This window comes from Leptosomus discolor, chromosome 16 (genome assembly GCF_034619465.1).
Source record: "Leptosomus discolor isolate bLepDis1 chromosome 16, bLepDis1.hap2, whole genome shotgun sequence".
NCBI lineage: Eukaryota > Metazoa > Chordata > Aves > Leptosomiformes > Leptosomidae > Leptosomus > Leptosomus discolor.
Genome location: NC_141406.1, coordinates 4,523,456 through 4,544,214, shown reverse-complemented (window position 1 = coordinate 4,544,214; position 20,759 = coordinate 4,523,456). Strand labels below are relative to the sequence as shown.

General features: G+C 44.0%; 1 protein-coding gene across 1 annotated transcript; it reads right to left on the bottom strand.

The window, feature by feature from the left end:
• Window positions 1–17: 17 nt before the first annotated feature.
• RNF10 (ring finger protein 10) lies at window positions 18–19,791 on the bottom strand. The gene is made up of 17 exons (XM_086474473.1): window positions 19,629–19,791; window positions 13,907–14,109; window positions 12,716–12,915; window positions 11,581–11,671; window positions 10,361–10,545; window positions 10,145–10,281; window positions 8,444–8,604; window positions 7,772–7,900; window positions 7,357–7,615; window positions 6,996–7,129; window positions 5,798–5,915; window positions 5,363–5,464; window positions 4,727–4,861; window positions 3,865–3,962; window positions 3,576–3,636; window positions 3,265–3,423; window positions 18–2,392 (listed from the first exon to the last, which is right to left on the bottom strand). The coding sequence occupies exons 1-17, from the start codon at window positions 19,789–19,791 to the stop codon at window positions 2,316–2,318; spliced, it is 2,412 nt and encodes an 803-aa protein (XP_086330599.1). The 3' UTR covers window positions 18–2,315.
• Between the last annotated feature and the right edge of the window lie 968 nt (window positions 19,792–20,759).

Genomic DNA, 20,759 nt, shown 5'->3' with positions numbered 1-20,759 from the left:
AAACTCATAGGTACAAGTACTGCTTAGATATTTATTAAGTTTACACCAATCAGTTACAGGAAAGTAGCATTGCTGGTATTATCTCTTGAATCCATAGGAAAACAAGATACAACTTGAAGATGTTGTCCTGTGGATGCTGCCCCCACAGAAGGGACAGTTTTCCTTGCCTGCATCACTTCCCTTGTTCTAGTGCCCATAAGCTGTGGAGGTGAGTTACACCAGCTCCAGCTATTCTGTCTCTTCCCAATGCAAAGAAAAGTTGACTATAAATTGTAGAGATAATAGAACGCAACAGATACTGGTTAGGCACTAAGTAGTTACTCCTGTTCCATGGCTGAAAACAACTATTACAAATAGGAAACAATAGTACAGTGAACACAGTTAACTGCATACTTGAATCCTTCTTACTTAGTTGCTTTCTCTGCCCTCACCAATAATTTTCCAATGTGCACATAAAGCATTAACAGCAAGATATGTTACCGCTTTTCAGGCATCTTGTCTTAGTTTATTTGTACTCTCTTGACAAGCTGTACTGTCTTTCCATCAAGTGTAGTTGTCACCAAGCATGAAATCAAGCTGCTTTCAGATAATATTTTGCAGGTGTTCCCTCTCCTCCTGTAGCAGCTGAAGGATTCCCTACCTCCCCCCTTCTCTGATTTACAGCCACATAGAGAGCTTTGTGAAGTACACTCTTTGGTACTAGCTTCCCACACGCACAAGCTGAAGTGCCTCGAGGAAGCACTGGTAGAACGTGAGCCTATTGCTTTGAAATCAAGCATCAGTGTATCGATACAAACTTTTTAAACAGGGACACAACCACTGACTTTCCTGGAGTCAGGTATTCCAACATCACTGGCAGCCTCAAACACACAGCTTCCTTCCTCCGACCACTCCCAGTGGCAGAGGAAGAGAGCACATCAACTATTTAAAGGCTGTGCAAATGCAGGCAGACCAGGGGTGCAAGTGGGGCTGAAGAGAACAGCAGACGCTGTCAGTCTTGCACTGTAAGTTAGGGGGTACTTGATACCAGCTCCCTGGCAGGAGTTCTGTCGGTAGGAAGGTAAGATTTGAATCTGTGCCACTAAGTGGTCTTGTGCTCCAGGCTGATAGGACAGTTCGCCGCTAGAGCTCCGGAAGGGTGCAGGACTGTAAGTGCATGTGCATGTGATTTATTGCAACTGTTGGCCTTGACTGGTACATTACACCTATAGTTCATTTTATTCAACAAAATCCACACCACTTAACTCATTAGCTCAAACCAAACCACAAGCAGTGCAGAATGTGACCACCCAAAGAAAGAGCGGGGAGGGGTCTTAGAAGAGGCATGTTTATAGCCAGAGGTGCTCAGTGCACACCAACTTACATCCCAGAACCAAGCGGATACAGGCCCTTAACCCAGTACAAGAGACCCCAGTTTCTTGCTGGGTGAGAAGTAATCTACAGACTCCAGCTATCAGTTGTTCTTCCAATTCAAGAGCAGCCAGTCTCCAAACATCAGGTGGTTACCCAGAGCCCTAGGGTGGAGTGTTTATTCTAGATGATCAGGTTACAAAGAACGTGTAGCCCATGGTTGGCAACAAAAAAAAAAAAAAAAAAAATTAGCAGCCTCACTCACCCACATTAAACCAGAGCTGAACAACTGAGAGAAGCCAGGAGGTTCCTTCTACCACTAGTGCCAGGATGCATTTTGAAATACACAAATTCATCAAGAGTCGCTTCAAAACCAAGTAGCCAAGTTCTGCTTTACACTCACCTCAGCTTTAAAACTTTCCAAGCCAGGAGAACAGGAGGAATTCTTGCTCTTTAGAAAAAGAACAGATACAGCAGCTAACGCTCTAAAGCCAGGAAGCTCTTTTGCCCATTTCCAGTGCAGTGGAAACCAAGCTCTCGAGAGACAGCTTTACTGAAACAGCACTACTGTCACAGTCATATAGACTCCTGCCCATGCACCTGTCTAGGGAAATAAAGGCGCTCTGCCTCTTCACTTAGGTAATATTGCAGTATTCTAGCAGTGCCACACAGCTGTAAAGACTTTCATACTGCTTATTAGGCGAAAAGAACCAACTTGGCACAGACTAGAAGCCTTGGCTAATTTGTTTCTGTGTTGTTTCTTTCAAAAATTAATTTTTCAGTATAAACTGATTAAGCAGTTGGAATCAAAAGATCTTACTTGAACATATACTGTCATGGTTTCCTCCTGAACCCCCTGGAAGCACAAATTTAGTCTCTTCAAATTTAAATACTTAAACTATAGCAGCAAAATAAAGCAAAATTAAAAGAAAACCAGGCGATGAAACTTCTCTTGAATAGCAGAATCACTTTGTGTGAACAACAGAGGTGCTGAACAATAGCTTCTGCTTCAGTTTCTTTCTTTTCTTGCCTCCCTTTTCCTCTGTGAAGAATTAAAATGACACTGTCATTCTTCTCATGGAACAGGAACATCACACAGAAATGATAAATGGTCTTCCCTAGCCTGAATGACTTCTACAGGGCCATGACACTTCCTATCAACTCCCTGAGCACCACTTCAATAAAAAAATTAGCGCAGACAAACTAAAGGAGACTCCATCACACCTAAAACACACCTATAAACATGCCTAACCAATTCTGAAGTTGCTGGTGCGGCAGCAGATCCTAGGACTGCATGAGTGCAGCAGTCTGTTTTCAAAGTATCACTTCCATCCATGTCCAAAAAACACTCAACTGCAGCCAACAACCAATTTCACTGAAACTCCCAGGCCCTCCCATCCAACTCTCTCAATCATTCAGTGCAGTCTCCAAACAGAAGCCAAAGCTAAACATCAGAACCAAGCAGCACAAATGAGTTTTATCAGCCAGCACCAGGCTTGGAGGTTTAAGTTCATCTCAGTATTTGAAATTTCAGCTAGCAGTTAACTTGACACTTTGATCAAAGTGGTAGTTCGGCAGCTCGGGTATTTTTAGTTTAAGAGTGCACAGCCTGAACTTCCTTGAGATAAAGCTTAATTAAGTTCCAGTAGAAACATGATTACCAAAAGCCATCTTTGTCCTAACGGGACTCTTTGCTAGTTGCAGATCATCTCAGCTCCCACTAAGAGAGCTGCTTTAAGCTAACAGGAGCCCTAGTCAAGCTGTTCAGAAACCACAATCTGACAATTTTCCGAACTGTTCTGTGGCCAATTTTTGGTCCCCAAAATTGCTGCTCTCACTTCTCCCAGAGGAAGAAGGGGAAATACTCAATTTTTTCACTTCGTAAGTTTTTCATGCCTTCCCCCCGCCTTTTACCTGCTAAATGATCAGCTGTGGACGGTTTGTCCAGTTTCAGGAGGGCTGCCTCAATAGCTTGGCTGAAGGAATTCTGGAAGCTGGGCACAGGTATGCGGTCAGAGCTGTCACTTTCTCCATCACTATCCACTGGCACAGGGAGTGCCAGAGTATTCTCATCTGAAAGAAGGAAAGAGCCTTGAGAGGCAGAAGGCTGTATAGAACTTTTTGCAGTGCAAATGCCACTCCAGATGTTTCTTGTAAAGTTACAAGATCTCCTAGATTTAGATGCACAGTAAAGAACCTGAAGTAGTAATAACAAATTTTCTTACCTCTTGTCTTTGGAGCAGGTTTGGGCCATGTTTCTGGTTTTGCCTTTCCAACCCTCAACATCTATCAAAAAAGTTGTAAGATATGATTAAGTCCTATGTACTAGAACAACCTTGCATATCCCCTAAGTGGCAAGAAAATCTAGGAACCCCTTCAAGCACTCAAACCCTATGTTGTCTCCATAAGATTTATCCCACCTTGCTTTTGTGGGGGAAGCAATTGTGTTCTCAGAATAATCCCCAACTAAGACGCAAGTAATTCCGACAAGATTTACTCTACGACATGGCTTACCTGGGCAAAGGAAGGGAAGGGAGACTCTTCTTCTAAACTCCCACAGAGCAATGGGCTGACCTGGCTGGCAGCAGGTGACAGTGGAGTTGGAATAGACTCTACAGAGAAAGCAGCAGATAATTAAAGCCAGTTGCATTTAGCAAAGGCACTCATTATGCTGCTTAGCAGGATGAAACAGAAATAAAATTTTATTATCTCATGTAATTAACCATTTTTATCTCATCAGTTCCATCCATCAATCACACAGTGGGATCTCTCAGATTTCCTCAATCTTTTTATTTAAGGGAGATTTAAGTTTGGTGGCTGGGTTTTTGTTTTGTTTTGGGGTTTTTGTTTCCTCCTTTGGTGGTGGTGTGTAGGTTTTTTTGTTTTGAGGGTTTTTTTGAGAAAAACATTTAAGAATAGTTTGTATTTAATATTTTTTATGAACTGCAAGATAAAACATTTGGTAAAGCATCACTTGGACAACAACCTGAGTGCTCAACAACTATGTTTCATTTTAGTATAATGTGGTGGGGAAGATGGAAAGAAAAGATGCCAGTAGTGTTTTCCTGGCATACACACTTTTCTTCCTTTTTTGAGGTTTTTCTTTTTTTTCCTTTCTTCTGCCTCAGCAAGGATTTAAAAGATGGTGTGACTACAGTGCTGATCTCATATTGTCACTGAAGTAGAGGTAGTAAAAAACAGACAAAGGATCAGAATGGTTCTTAGCCGTGTCAGCCTTTTGTGTATGATCTCATAGGCAATGTAGGAAAGAAGCAGTCTTTGATCAGTATTAAGAAAGTTTAGGGTGATGACCTGAGCAGTAGATCCCAAAAGAACCATAAAGACCTAGATGTGATGTGTTTTTCCAGATGCTCACCTGTCTGAAACACAGGGCTTCTGCCAAGAGGAGATAGACAGAAGCTCTGATGATCAATGCTGGTAGTTTCTCCGGGGCAAGAGGTAAAAGCAGGGAACTGCTGCAGATTCTCTAAAGCAATATGGACCTCTGGATCTAGAAAGAGGTTTTAAATTAAAGCACTACACAATGTGGGGGAGGACTGTCAATATGCAAGTTGTTTCAGGAGTCTAGGAGGTGCCAACTCAATTTTCTTTCTACCCTCTATTTTGGAGACCAGTACAAGCCCTGCTGCTGGAGGGAAGCAGTTCCCAGGCATTTTTTTTCCTTCTTCACTTTTCACTCTGTATCGCAATTACTATAAAAACAGAAACTAAGAATCCTGAGAGCTACACACAACATGGAGATAGCTGTGCCCTTGAATGCCCTGTCTCTCCCATACCGTGCAAGTGTGCAGCAATTGCATAACATCACTTAACATTCTGACTAAAACAGCTTATATTTTTCACTCTACAGACATTGTTTCTAAAACCTTGTAATCTTCTTCTAAGTACACACTACAAACTAAAGGCCTTAGAGTTCATCCTATAGCTCAAGAAAGCAGCTCAGCAACTAAACATGACTGGAAATCCACCAGTTATGCTCAATCACACTTACATTTGCCCTGCTTCTTGTTTTCTTCTATCTCAATTCTGCGTTCACGTCGTCGTTCATCACGAGCTTTCTTCTGCCGTAGACGTTTCCTCTTTTCAAGGTCATCTAAGAGCAATGCACAGCATTGGATATCAAAAACCCCACATCAATACTCTGGAAATGTTTTCTCCAGCTTTGAGAACAATGTATTCAGTTGTAACACTAGCAACAAAACACGCTTACAAACATACGCTCTTCCAAGCAGACTTTTTTATTCTTTGTATAATTGTTGTCTATAAAACATTGAATTGGGGTTGTTCAGTCATGGTCATCAGAGAGTTGGTGCAAGAGGAGTAAAACTGCTACGTATGTTCTTTATTCTGTTATTAAGGGATAAGAACAACTTCCCCTTCACCCTCACAGATACACAACAGAGTCTACTAGAAAGGTAGCACCAACCTGAAAACAACTCTAAAGTCTCCTTAGAGATGATGGGTGGCTTCAGAGCCAGTTCACAAATGCTGAACTCACAGGTGAGGGGCAAGTGACAGAGGTAGCGATGACGCTGTCTTATATCCTGATTTAAAAAAAAAAAGGCAGATATATCATCACAACAAGGTTTAGAGGCTGCCACAGTGATGAATAGCTTATGGAGACAGAATGACCCCCATTCATCAAATCAAATGGAAAAAAATAGCCGCAGTGACATAACAATCACTTTATAAACTATGAACACGTGAAGGATGCCCTGGGTCAGAACCAAATATTCCAAGATCTCTACATCATAATCAGATTTGGACACAGTTGCTCCAGCTCACTTACTGATTTTCTTGTTACTCCTCCCCTCTCACTCACATCATTGGAATAAAACTCTACAATATCAGTCTTCTGATGCAATTATTTTCCACTGGACCAAATTTGCCTTTTACACTTAAGTTATTTGGATCAACGACCACCACTCTGCTAGACTGAAACATGCTGGGTTTTGTATTGTTCCTTGCAGAGACGAAAAACCTGAAGACAATTCCCTGCTACCTCTGCATCCATTCTTACTTGAGCATATCCTTTCTTAAAGATCAATTAAGAATTATGTATAGTTGTTACTGCACATGCCAATTCTTACAGTCGTCTCTACCTGAGGTAAAGGAATTCAAGACCCATCCCCTCTCCCAGAACTTCAGTGTCTTAAGCACTTTCACTCCCTCTATCTCAAACACCAAAGTTTCTTTCCATCCTCTTAATTTTCATAACATCCCACCTCTACCCTTGATGCTAAGAAACAACTGTTTGTTCAAGACAGAGGCAGAACACTTCTTCAGGCTAAGATAATAATCTGTCTAGTTCAAGCTACTGTCTTATACGAGAAAAGAATTTGCCTTTTTCAAGACAGCTTTAACAGCAAACCAATCTTAAGCTTGCAATTCTCTTATTCCCAGAACTTCCTGCCTTCTAGGGAAAAAAAAAAAAAGCTAGACTGCAGCCTACTTACCAAAAGCAACATATACTGCACCTTACATGGATGCCTGTCATTGATTAGCATGCCTACCCACCCACAGTTATTACCTCTTATTACTGAAGAGAAACAAATCTCATCTGACAGCTACAATGATCGATCTGCTAGAACAAGGGCCCTTAATTAACAAGGTAAAATAACTACCTCTGTCATTGAGTAGCCAGTTGTCTCCACTACAGCTGCAGTTATCTTCTCCGGACTCTTCTCCAAGCTGCCATATTCACGAACAAGACATCGAACATTCACAGGGTGAAGATACATACACTGTCCATCCTCCGCTACAAGATAAGATATCATCAGCTGTTCTTTGCCTGTTAATTTTCAATACCCTTCTCCCCACCTCCGTACAGTCTCCAGTCATAAAATTAAAGCTCCTTTCTGAGTTTCTGTGGGACTTATTTCACAGGGATTAGCTGCATCTAATGAAGTGACAAACACCTTCCTCAAGAAGGATACCAAAGGAGGCATTTCTGCCCCCATGATTCCAGGATTTCATTGCACTGACCTTGATAGAAATAGTAAAAAGGAGAGTTGCTAAGATGTCCACTTCTAGTTGTATCTTTAGATTCTTGGTAGCTTGTTTCAGCTGGATTTGGTTCTTCTGTAGTGTTCACATCAGGTTCCCCTATGGTGTCCACCTCAGGTACCTCCTCTTCATCCAGCACTGCCTCTTCTGCTTCCACAGGAGGCGAAAAGGAACTTGCCAGATCAGAGCAAGGCTCCGCAAGCTCCTCATCAAATGCAGAGAGATATTCCACACCACACTACCACACCAGAGAGCATATAGTTAGTACCACATCACCTCCTTCAACAGATTACAATCTCTGCAAAAATCTTTGGCACCAGTTCACCACACACTGCAGTGTAAAGTGGCGGAATTAAGTATTAACAAGATCTGCCAGAGCAGAGTTGTCGCCCACCTTTTTCTCTTGGGAAACCGCAGGCTCCACAGCCTTGGAGCCTTCTAGGACCAATTCTTCCACAGCTGCACTGATTCCAGCAATGCCATCGTTTTTATCCTGGTCTGCAGAGAGTGCTGTTTCTCGCTCCTACAAGTCATCCAAAGAGAACAAGTTTCAATAAGCCAGGAGACTATCACCATAGTTATTTTTAGCCTTGTCCTGTACATCAGGTTTTCATAGATCTGCAATTCATCTGTGACAAAGAGTGACCCTTGAAGAGGGGTACTCTCTTTATTGTTACTTGAAAGCACACCCATTGTAGGACACCTAAAGGCTTTGAACAGGAATATTCTACAGGTTTGCTCATGTCTGCCCAATAGAAGTTATCCCAGAAATTGCTGGACCTGAAAGGGAAACACACCTTCCTTTGAAAGCAGAATGGCTTTACATTTATGGAAGGAATACCATTCAGTAAAAATCATTCTTTCTGTTATCTTGAACATCACACCAGATACCTGGTGTCAAAAGGCTACAGTCTCCTCCAAGATTTGTAATGCTACACACCACCTTGCTAGTATGTTCATCACAGAGACCAGAATAATCACACACAACCACTTACGCACCAGATCACAGACACTCAGCACTCAACAAACTCTTAAAGTTACTAAAAGCCTCCAGAGAGGTTCTCACCTTCAGTTCCTGGATAGCTGCCTCAATAAAGCAAGCCTCTGGGGTATGTTTTTCTTCCTCATACTGTTTTAGTAATGCTGCTTTCTCCTCCAGAATCACCAGCTGCAAGACTTGCTCCCTGGATGCCAGAAGCAGCTTCGAATACTGACTGTGCTGGTCATCTGAACAGAAGGAGCACCAAATCATTGATATCTGCATGCAGAGGCACCAGTTTGGACTGCTGTTTCTTCTGAAGTTTTGTTACTGCTCAATTTTGTGAGTTAATCCACCCCAGGGCAGACAATACTTAGCAAGAGTTTTGATACAGACTCTGCATATTACTCTGCATCATTGGTAACACAAGCTGGTGCCGCATACTTGCTCTGCTACACACATCTCCCCCACACAGCAGTTTATCTGCCACATTACTACTCAGTTGCTACCCTTCAAGAAAAAAAAAAAACAAACCAACTTCTATGCTGTGGAGGCATCACCTCTGAGAAACCTTGGGTGGTCAAAACTTCCTGCAACAATGCAGTCTGCAGCTTCTTCCTCTTCTCTATATACTCAAAAATACCGCAACTGGGAAGTTCTGCAAAAGCGACCTCTGTTTTGGCTCAAACTACTTCATAAGCCCGTAGGTATTAAAAAATTATTATGAGGTACAAAACATTATTATAAGGTTTTTACAAGCAGCACAGCAGAAACAGTAAGCTAAAGAATTGCAAGTTTAGCAAAAGGTAGTCTTCTTTCTAACTAGAGAGCTTATCTTAACTGTAATTGCAGCAACCATAGCGTCACATACTAGTATAGTTCCTATATTCACTGCTCCCCAAGGGTCCAACCTTGTCTACAGAACACCAGGTTAATACTGAATTTCCTGGGTTTGAAATGATCTCAAATCCTGTATTTGTTCTTTTGTTTGTTGTATGAAAGGATCTGAAGTGCTTTACTTTCAAACAGTAAGAAACATGTAAGCAGACACCCTGCATGCTGGATACTCATCACACGTTAGGAGACTTGACTTTTTACAGAGAGCTTAAATGCACGCAGCCTTTCATAAATGTGACTGCAAAATGAAGTGAGCCAAGACAGCCCACAAAACAGCCATGTTAAGTAAAATTATTTCTTTAGTCACAAAATTTTTGTGATACCAACAGATAAGATGATGATGTGTTAGTCACATTACTTGGCTGGAGAAAACTGAAGAAGTCAGGCAACAGATGTTTGGAATAGGTTTTCAATAATTTTGATTATTTTCCCACATCATTCACAGATTTTAACAGATAAGTGAAGATGATGAAAACCTTTAAGATTACATCCTTGTAATAGTTTAGACTCAGACAGCTATTTTTGCTAAGCTGTATAATGAGGAGCCAGGAGGGAAAGGACACTGAAGGCCAACAAAACCAGCAAGAGTCACACCGATGACTATACAATACAAAACACACAGCAAATACCAATGACTGAGAAGGCAGGAGTCTGCAGTGCAGTAACTTGAAGGGAAACAGCACACAAGTTAAAGCCTTACAAAAAACAAAGTGCGGGTAGAAAGCTTATTATCAATATTTGGTCATTAAGGTTTTCAGCTGCTAAACCCCATGTTTTGTAGTCTGGTTTATTTTAAGGTGACAGCATGGCATTGCCATGGTAAAGCCTCTCCACATGTGTCCTAGTCACAGGTAGGAGCAGGATGCCAACCACCAGTACTCTTACACTCACCACCGATGTAAACAGGCTGCACCACGTTCATCCACTGAGATTTGGGCAGTGCTATCAGAACACCTTTCTCTCTTCTCATAAGTTGCATCGTAATGATATCACCAATTGCATATTGACGTGTTTCCATAGCAACAACGCTGCAATGTAAGGAGGAGGTTAGTAGGGTAAAAATAACATTTCAAAGATATACATCATTTAATAAATACCAAGTCTTACCTCTTGAGATCCTTCTTGTGAACAGAGCCATAACAAATAGGACATTTACTCCAGGTCTTTTCACTCAAGGAGAGATAGTGAAGGATACATGCCCAACAAAAGATATGCCCACAGCGGGTGATCTTTGCTGCCGTTGGTGGGTACAGACATATCGGGCAAGAGGGCACCTCATGGCTACAAATTCGCTGAAATGGCACATGAGAAGAATAGGACAAGTTTTAGACTTGGAAATCAGTTCCTGTGCTATAGAATAAGCCACCCGTAAGATCTACTCTAACACACTAATCTTGCAGCTCTTTAGGCTCTGCTTAGTCACTGAGAAATTAAGTACACCATGAACTAAGTAACACCTTCACACTGTACATGGAATAACCTTCAAAGCCACCCATCTGGTATTTCTACTCTAATGACATTAAAAAAAGTAACTCTTCTTGTGTTTCCCCTCATGTATCCATCATCTCTAACAGTTAGCAGCATCTTCATCATCCAAATTCAGACACTGAGAAGACAGCAAATGCGCTCTGTCGCCTCACTTACACAAGCAGACTTGTGCAGCCCTGTTTAACTGCAAGACTGAACTTACCTATGTCCATGAACATGCTAGTTCAGTCAGACACTTTGTTAGCATCTGTATGTTGCAAAGACATAACTGCCAAGCAAGTACCGAGATTTTTCAGCTCTCTTGTAGAGTCAGGTATCAGTAAGCCTACCTCGTCTCCAGCTACACCGCACACCAAGACTAGTCTTGGCAGGTAATAAGTTTCTACTTGAGGCAATCCAAAGTTCTGACCACAATTCCCAAGAGATTTTCCACTTTGTTGCTAAGCAAGACGGGCAACCTATGCACAGAATAATTCTTCAAAATTCTACACTCTAGTCCTCTTCCATGGACTCATGCCCAAGTTTTCTGATAATATCTCGATCACAAGGACTCTGTCTACAGAATGTCAGATACTATTTTTGATGAGCTCCCATCTGCGAAAGCAAGAAGAAGCTGCTAATTTTCCTAATAGATTTTAGCACTTCTCTTTTCCTGTCATGAAAGTATTTCATAATATATTCTATGACAGATCTTTCCCAGTATTGTGGGAGTGACAGAAGAGGACTCAACTCAAAAACAGCCGAGTTTTACGTAACAAGACAGAGATAAAGAGGCAGTTAAAGACAGGTTGAGCTTCTTAAGAAAAAAAAAAAAAAAAATCTAGCCCATCACAACTGACCACTTGCTCCACAAAGTCCCAGTTGACCAAGGTATCTGGATCAGCAAAGTGGACTGTGTAGTCCTGTTCTTCAGAGACAACAAACTGGCAGCTGGGGAAAGGCAAAGAGACAGATGATCCACTCAGTTGTTTCTAAAAATTCTTTGAGAACTACCCTATAGGATTCTCTGATCTTCTTCTTTGTCCAGCAGAAAACTGCTGGATGCAGTCAGTAACTTCTACCAACAAAACCCAAAAGAGTTCAATTCTCAACCAGATTTCCAGCATACAGGTGTCTAATTTCAGTTAGATACAATATCACATACTAACTATAGAATGAGCCAGGCAGAGTGGTTTTCCAGAAACATGTAAGAAGCAGCCAGCTCTATAGGGGATCTATTAAAAAACAGGGAATCCACAAGCAGAAAAAAATACGCTCACAAAACCTAGAACTACTGGGGTTCCTGCAAACAGACTTCACTACAGTAAGCCACAAAACAATAGGTAAAAATCAGAAGCACCAATGCAAATAGTTTTTATTATCTTTAACATGATCATATAGAGGAAGTCCTGAACACACTTCAAATTCCAGTGAAAGCAACCATTATTTCCAGTCAAAAGCAATTCTGGTGCTGGATTACTATACTGATCATCATTTGGGTTATACTGAATGCCCAGGGGCCTGTGAAATAATGAGCAGTTTAAGAACCAAGACCCATATGAGTAATTGCTTCTGGGACTTATAAATTCAGATTAGCTTTGATCAAGTAACTGCTACCCCTACCACCTTAACATATCTTTTGGAAAAAAAGATCGTCTTCTGTAAGGAAACGACACAATTCTTCCCAAACGGAGTGTCATATCCCACAAGTGATGCTAGAAAATTAGAGCAGAAGACTAATTGGTTTGAATCTAAAGGACTCACTTCATCAGATACCTTGCAAATAACTTAAGACAACAACTTGAACCATTTTATCCTTTTCAAGTATAGTCATGACCACTAAGAACTCATGATCACTAAGAACACTACGGAGAGGTAACTTCAGCCTGGAAAAGTCAATACAACTAGTCAAGGTCAAACACAATTCCCTGGCTGATCATCCCTTACAGCTCAATGTCTGCAGAAGTCTAAGAGCCCTGCTGGTCTTCCACTCACTTGGCCTGTAAGAAGAGCTCCTTGTTGAAAGGCTTATGTCCCCACTTGTTCCTTTTCCCCCAGTTGCCATGTCCGTTCCCATCAAAATGGCCTGCTTGGCCACGGGGTTCAAAAGTGAAGTTCAGTAAGTGGTTCAGATTAATCTTCTTGGGACCAGAGAATTGGGCAGGGCTGAACTCTGCCCGCTGAGCCTCTGCTACCTAAGAGACAACAGCATTTGTTAGAACTTGCTAGAATTTTCTGCAAAAACATCACTACAAGTTGATACCCAGGCCCCATCAGTGATTACGTACAGAATACCCAGCATCCACTCACTCACCTTCTCCCATTCCAGTTCTGCAAATCAAGTAGTGCAGCGTTAGAAGCGCACGAGAACCTGAAAGTTGCAACTGAGTGGTCTTACCCCACACTGATGGAAAGGAGGAGAGCATAAAAACAACCCACATAAGGACAAGTATAAGCTGGCAAAACCTAGCAGTCAAGGTTAACTAACAGAAGAGAGTTGTTCAAATGCTGACAATATTCTTTTAGATGGCCAGTAACACAAGTCTAATTACTATTTGCACAGGTTGTACTTGGTTAGTTTTCATATAATGAAGCAAAGAATGAGAATTCAACAGAGACAGCAGGTGAGTTTTGACAGAGTCAGCAATTTAAGTGAGCAGTGCTGCTCATCCACTAAAACTGAAAAATCAGAGTATCGATGAAAACCCACAAATAGTCTACAGTATTTAGACCCACATCAGCATAAAAGTCTCAGTCTGGTTTCACTCCATCTTGATGTCACCAAAGCTAATACAATTACTTTCTCAATACCACTATCGCATGCAAATTTGTACACTGAAGTGGTTAGACACAATCACCTCGGACTTAAAAAGCTAGAAATTGCATCACTAGGTATTTTCATGAAGGACCTCTGTTTCATGAGATATGTACATGGCCTGTCTAGGTACCCATTCCTCAGACGGTATTTTTTATTGCAAGTCTCTCAGAGCAGAGAGCATTCCTCTTCTGTTGTTGCCAAGTTGTTCTGCTCACACTCACTCTGGCATTTCAACGATGTTAGCACCTCTTATCGCTCTCTCCCTTCCCAGCCCAGGAGCTGAACACAGAAGACCTATCTAGGCAGGTCAGAGTGATCCTCTCGTCCCAAGAAAGAAGGCCTTGGAGGCATGGCATTACAATTCTCACCTCATCTCGTCTTCCACCATTACAAGAGCTAAAAAGTTTGCCACTTCCGCCGCTACCCCCCCTTTGAGGGGGCATCTTGTTAAAAGCTTTGCTTTTCTGTGAATTGGAGCGACGGGACTGACTGGAAAAGTTCTCATTTTTTGAATATGAAGTTTCTCTTTTACGATTATAACGCTGTTTGGATCCACTCGCATTCTTTCCATCTGAAAGAAAAAAAAAAAGAATCAGATCAGCAGCCTCAGAGCTGCCCACATGTACTGCACCTCAGCTAGCTTCGCCTCAGAGACGTGCTCACCTTGGCCACTGCCTTCAGCCCTGGCTAAAAGGCTGGTGTTTTATCAGGGCATCAAATCGCCCCAGCAACCCAAACCGTTTCATTCCTATCATTGCCCAAAGAACTGGTCAAAGAGTATAAACGAAGGATGTATTTGCTGTGCTTTAACTTTTATTAGAACAGTTGCATTTTCTTTATCCAGATTGGGAACTGCCGCCACCAGATGCTAGCGTGTTGCCTGGTACATTAAGTGATAAACACCAACACTGCATCTTCAAGCCCCATTACAAAAATTGACAACAACTAGTTCATTTTTTCCATTCAATTTTCTGAAAACACACCATTTATCATATATTGTTCCCTTATATAAATATACTGCTGCTCACATTTGTCTTGAAGTCTCCCACTTTGCAAGACCCCATTGCCTCTTTTCACCCAGTTCTGCCCCCTATGCTTAAGAGGCCCCAACAGATCTAATTCTGTTTTAAAAATACCCTTTGCTTTCAAGAGGCCAACAAATGCTAATCAGTCTTGAAGCATGAACCCAATGCTCTGGCCTTTCAGGGCACATACCTACCATCTAGAGTCCTAAGTCCATCAAGCCATGGAACAAAAACTGTTTGCCTGAAAGTGTGCTGAGTGCACCACTGACCCTAACACAGGACACAGCGGTGAAGCCCAAAGCAAAATACTGCAGGAATGAAGCACACAAGAGCAGATAAACATCAGTCAGGGTCTTGAGAAGGACTTCCTGTGACTAAACAGCTGCTAGAACAGAAAATTAATACTATGCAGGTATTTCTAACAGTCTTAACACAAGATCAGAGTTGCCTGCCCCAAGGACACAACAGACTGCTTACCTATCACTTAACCTGGCATTTCCATCAACTGCCCTAAGTTTTATTTGTAGAAGAGGAAGAGGTATGTTGATAAGCTTGGAAACAAAACACCACAGGCCCAGCGAGACATTTATCCATGCCAGCCAGCCCCAAAGTCACTCTGGATACTCAGTAAGCATTACACAAACAGTAATGCCTCATACAATACCTAGATCCATTTCATTAAAGCCTAGTAATTTCCCTTTTCCCACTTCATAGTCCTCCCACCCCTTAATATAAATCTTACGTGGTAGGCAAACATGCCACGGTTATTCAGGATTGTGTTACTCACATAGGTAGTTTTCATTACTCGTGCCTCCAGTTTTCCCCTTCCCCAGAACCACTTCCAATCCACCTGAGCATTTAAAACAGCTGGAATGGGATCATTCACATGAAGTCTCACTTTTTTTGTAATTATCAGTTTTCTCTCACACCTGCAGCCCCAAAAAGAGGGAGGCAGTGGACTGTAAGGTCTGTGTGTTACTGTACATTACTGAGGATCCGATTTCTTAAGAATAAGTTCAGTAATAAAAGTGGCTTGACTGGGTTTTGTGGTGGTCTGCTGTTTCTCGCACACGGCAGGCTTCAGTCTTTGCCTGCAACTACAGCTGTACAAGTAAAAGGACACTACCATTACTTTCACATGATGTAAGAGCACCATTTTGCAGACAAACTTCACTGCTAGAACTGGTCATTTACTCTGCTATTCAAAAGGCTAATCCTTTAATTCAGGACTAGACCAACTCCATTGGAACCACAGACGTGTAACTCAAACACATGCTTGCAATAGCTTACAGTGCTGTAATGCACATCAGGCTAAAAAGACATGGGTTGAGCGTTATCAGGAAAAAAACACAGCAGAAACTGCCAAGTACTGAGGGTGTAACCAGGTCTGGCTGAATGATTATTTAGATAGACCTTTTTTGAGAGTGCTTGTAGGGAAGAGGCTATAACCAACACCACTTGAGTCTCTTGTTAAAAATTTTGAAGCGGTTTAGACAGTTACTCGAGTTGTTCAGGAGCACAGCTTGTCAGTTTAGAGCTCAACCACCCTCTTAAATCTGCAATTTCAGTGAACGTGCCAGAGGGACACATCCCTACTGTATCTATAGCAACTTTTTAGTTTCTCTGCAATCACCAACGGGGGGAAAACAAACAACTCAAGAGAAGTTCAGTGTAAAGTGCGTCTTTACTAAGCCCAGGAACAGCTTGTTCCTGCAGCTGACAGAAGAATTTCCTACAACTTAATAGTTTTAATCAAATTAGTCACCATCAAATTTGTCGAACAGCTGGTTTACACACATTCCTGTCATACTACAGGTCCTTTCAGACCAACTCCTAAAGCCTTTGGAAGTCACTATAATGACTCTTACATTTTATGGGAAAGCCTCTCCACCTGTGCCTTTTTTAGAAGGACCTTACATAGCAGTGTAACAACGCTTCAAACCTGATTTTACTGATTGCAAGTTCCACTCCCACCCAGAATAATTACCCTCACAAGGATTCTAGACCATCAGAGTAGTAATGAAATCAGTCAACAGACAACCAAGAGCTCGGAGTATGCATTTGTAAACTGAAACACTTTTCCCCCATCCCAAATCTAAGCAACACTGTTCCTTTCAAGCTTTCCAGCATGCCACATGTCAGGGAGCTCTCTGCTTTGTGTCATCCCTCCTTGCATTCCCATAAAGAGCAGGGCAGGATAGAGCTATCTGCATTCACGCAGGGAGAAAAGTGGAACATTCTCACTGCCATCCTCTCTACTTAGACGCCAGGTTTAAGTAATGTACGTTTGGATTTTGGAGGTTTGTTGGGTTTTTTTCCTTCTTTTCTTGGTAAATTAGGAATGAGCAACAGCAATAGTGCTGGCGAGATACTCTTTACTCAGGTCCTCACAGTTAAGTCTTTTTGCTGTTCTCACAACATCTAACCTACAATAAATACATCTACCCATCCACACTCCAAGAGAACACAGACTTATAAAAAATAGTCTATATAATTTCATAAAACTAGCAACAAAGCTGTTCTTGCCTTTTGGAGCAAGCCCTGACATCTGTGGTTTCTCCCGCTGGATGCCACATTCTGATAGAGGTCCTCCTTCTCCAGAGATCCAGAGAGAGGAGATCAAGTTCACAGACCTAGAAGTAGCTCTAGCTGACCACTTCGGTCCTGGAGCTGCAGTACTGGTTTGCTACTGGGGTGAGGACTGCAGTTTCCTTCCACCTTTGCATCGTCTTTTCAGCTGAGTCGTGTTGAAGCCAACCTTATTGCATAAGGGGTTTGGGTGGTGGATCACACTTAAGCCTCAGGGTGATTTCATGAAAACACACTGAAGCTATTGCTGCTGCTCAGGCAAACATCCCAGTGAGCAAGAGGTGACCGAGCAGTCACGCACCCCAGCTAAGCAGGCTCACACTGCAATAATAAGGCCCAGGAATGTCTGTGAGAATCAATGTTGTCCATCAGGTCTCGAGGGCTGCAGAGAAACCCAGCAAGCCTATTTCTCCTTAGCTACTTTATTCCATCGTAATGGGATGTGACTCCTGTTGGTGCACCAATACAACCCAAAGAAACTTTTCTGTCAGAAACTTATGAGTTTGAGTTTCTAAAGTCAAGTTTGAAAGACAACTGGAATCCAAATTCCACAAGTACAAGAGCTTACAGTATTCCATTTAGCCCGTTTCGAGCTGTGTTGCAAGTGAAAAAGAAGGAGAAACTACCACAAGGTTTCATCAGCTGGACTTGATCACAGCAGGTAACTCTGGAAAGCATCTAAATGGCAAGAGCTTGACTGGACTTAAATCCAGTGACCATCAGTACAAAAGTCACATGCGTACTAAAAGTCAGCATTCTGAAGAAGGTCTGTGGTCCATAAGAATACTTTCCATTTCAAAGGCGACACAACATTTGCAGAGGACATCCTATACCTTTCCTGAAACAGGACAGAAATTGGGTGGACTACATCAGCTACTCATCGAATGACAAGGAACTCAAGAAAAAAAATCCCATATGGTGACACGCCAGTGTCTTCTGTGCAACAGCTACCAAAACACAGCCACAATTTAATACAGCTGCATCCTGCATGCTCCTCCCGCAGTTGTTTGCCCCAACGCGACCAAGGGAAGGATATTTATATTCCGTGAACAATCCTCCATACAGCGTCACACGTCACTAAAAGAGAAGCTGCAGTGATGAGCTACCTCTTGGTGAGACAGGGACAGAAACCAGTTCTGCCCCACAGGAAAACCTCGTGTCTGCTAGGTTTTCACCCTGCCTCTCACAATACATGCAGAGAAGTTTATATACTTTGTTATTCCATCAGCAGTCAAAGATCTGGTTCTAAAACTCTTGTTGCATACCTAGCATGTGACATCCCCTGCTTCCCTTGGCCCGTGCATTAGAAGGGAAAAAATTAAATAAGAGACTGAAAAATAACAACAGTAGCTAGGAAGAAGATGACTCTCACATCAAATCCTGTTGCTGATGAAAAAAAAACTCTACAAATCAGTTACAAGTTCTTCCAGAAATGACTGCATGAAAAGTTCTTCCCAAGAAGAATTTCATGTGTGTGTTAACCCTCCAGAATACATTGCTGCTTTCTCAGACACCTGAAGTACTACAGTTGAAAGAAACCACTGAGGAGGAAGGAAATTAGTACAGCAATGGTGGTGTAGCAACCTGTTGACACTCTCACATGTACTTCCAAGTCTAAAAACACTAATTTTAATCACTACTGTCCCATTTCTAAGTTTTAGGAAAAAAAAAAAAAAAAACACAAGGTTGCCAGGAACACTCTGCTCCCAAACAGATTTAGAGAACAGGAGGTGGCTCAGGTCTTACCTTGAAAAGATGACAGGAACCATAATGGCTCCTCATGAACTGCTATGTCAGCAAAACTAGCTGTTTGCAGTGACAGACATAATGCTTTGGTTTAAGTGCCAGATGAGCAAACAATATGTAACTAAACCCGAGCTCCTCCACAGCAGGTTACTGAAAGACCGCCCGTAAGGGGAATGCTGTGTATCCATACAAGACCTCCACACATAAAAGCACACTCGAGTACAGGATAAAGTTAAGGTTTCTCTTAATAAGTACTGGCAAACACATATTCTTACTATAAAGCCAAAGCTTTGGCTCTTAAGCTGATTACTCCAATGCTAATAGAGATAAAACATTAATCCTTAAAGGAAGAAGAGAGTAGGCGCGGCAGCTCACCCAACAGCGAACAAAGCCGGAAGAGGAAGGAAAAAGAAACTAAAAACAAGCAGTGACCTGAAACGAAGCCTATTAAAACCCAGCCGAGAGACAAACAACCCGACACGGAGAAGTTCGGTTTCACCGCAAACCCAACCCTGGCACAAGACCCCCGGCCCCCGCAGCCCCACGCTGCTCACTCCCGGTTGCCCCGTTCCTTCCTCCCGAGCTACCTCTGCTCCAGACCCACCAGCGAGACCCAGAGGCCGCCGAGGGGCCATCGCTAACGGCCCGAACCCCTGGAAACTCCCGGTCCGCGGCCAGAACCCCCTCCCGCGCCCACACCGCCCGGCGGCCCCGCCGCCCCCGCTCTTACCGCCTTTGGGCTTAGACTCCCCCGCGGCGGGCCCGGCCGAGGCGGACCGCGGCTGCTGCCCTTTGCTGCCGGCCGAGGAGCCGGGCGCACCGGAGCCGCAGGGGCTGTTCTTGTCCATGGCGGAGGCTGAGGCGGGGGTCGCGCCGGGCGGGCTCTGCAGCATCAACGGGCGCCCCGGCGGGCGAGCGGCGGCCCTGAGCGGGGGGGCACGACGGGCGCTGGCGGAGCCGGCGGGGGCCCAGGCTCATGGCCCGCGGGGGCGACCGGCGGGGGCGGCGCAGCGCGGACTCGGCCTCCTTCATGGCGACATCTTCTCGCTGCTCCGCTCGAACCGGGGAGGGCCGCGGGAGGCCGGGCCGGGCCTGCGGGGCTCCGGGCGAGGAGGGAGGGAGCTGCTCACGGAGCCCCGCGGGGCCCGGCGCTGCCTGCCGCCCGAGTGGTCGGCACCACCCAGGCACCCACCGGCTCCTCGGCGCCGCCCCGGCCCCGGCTCGGCCGCCGCTGCCCCGTAATGGCGACGAGTCGCCCGCAGCAGTGGCCGGGACCCGGATGGAGCCCTTCCCGGGCCCTCCCGCCCGCACCACGGGACTCGTAGTCCTCGGCCGCCGCCGAGCACGCCGGGAGCTGTAGTCCCCGCCGCGACGCGGACACCACCACGGACACGGCCCACGGCACCGCCCGCTCCTCGCTCCCGGCTGCGGCGCCGACCCCTGGCCGGGCAGCGGCAGCGGCTCGGGCCGCCCCCGCCGACCTCCCCAGCAGCCGGCCCGCACGGCGCTGCGCCCCCGGGGGCCTCGCCCGGGCCGGGTCACCCACCGCCACGGCCCGGACGGCGCAGAGCGGCCAGAAACAAGGACCTGGCGGCCGGGGCAGAGCTTGTCCTTTATTTTCCAAAGCGGTTCTCCAAGAGGCAGCAGTAGAAAGAGAAACAGCTGAGGCTTTGGGGCAGTACATCCAGCAAGACTTTAGCAGGAAATACTATCAAAAGCAAACCCCATCGGGAGAGGTTTGGAACAGAAAGAACTGAACACCATCAGTTCTTAAGCAAGTATGAGTTGACAGTACTAGGGGTAAAGCTTGTGAACATGGAGGCCTGAGAGGTTATAAAGAATCAAGTATTTCCACTGAATT

Coding starts and splice junctions, on each gene's coding strand:
- RNF10 (XM_086474473.1), bottom strand. CDS start 19,791: ATGCTGCAGAGCCCGCCCGGCGCGACCCCCGCCTCAGCCTCCGCCATG. Junction 7,616..7,771: donor CGGTTTCCCAAGAGAAAAAG/GTGGGCGACAAC, acceptor CTGGTGTGGTAG/TGTGGTGTGGAATATCTCTC. Junction 3,963..4,726: donor AAGCCCTGTGTTTCAGACAG/GTGAGCATCTGG, acceptor CTTTCTCTGTAG/AGTCTATTCCAACTCCACTG.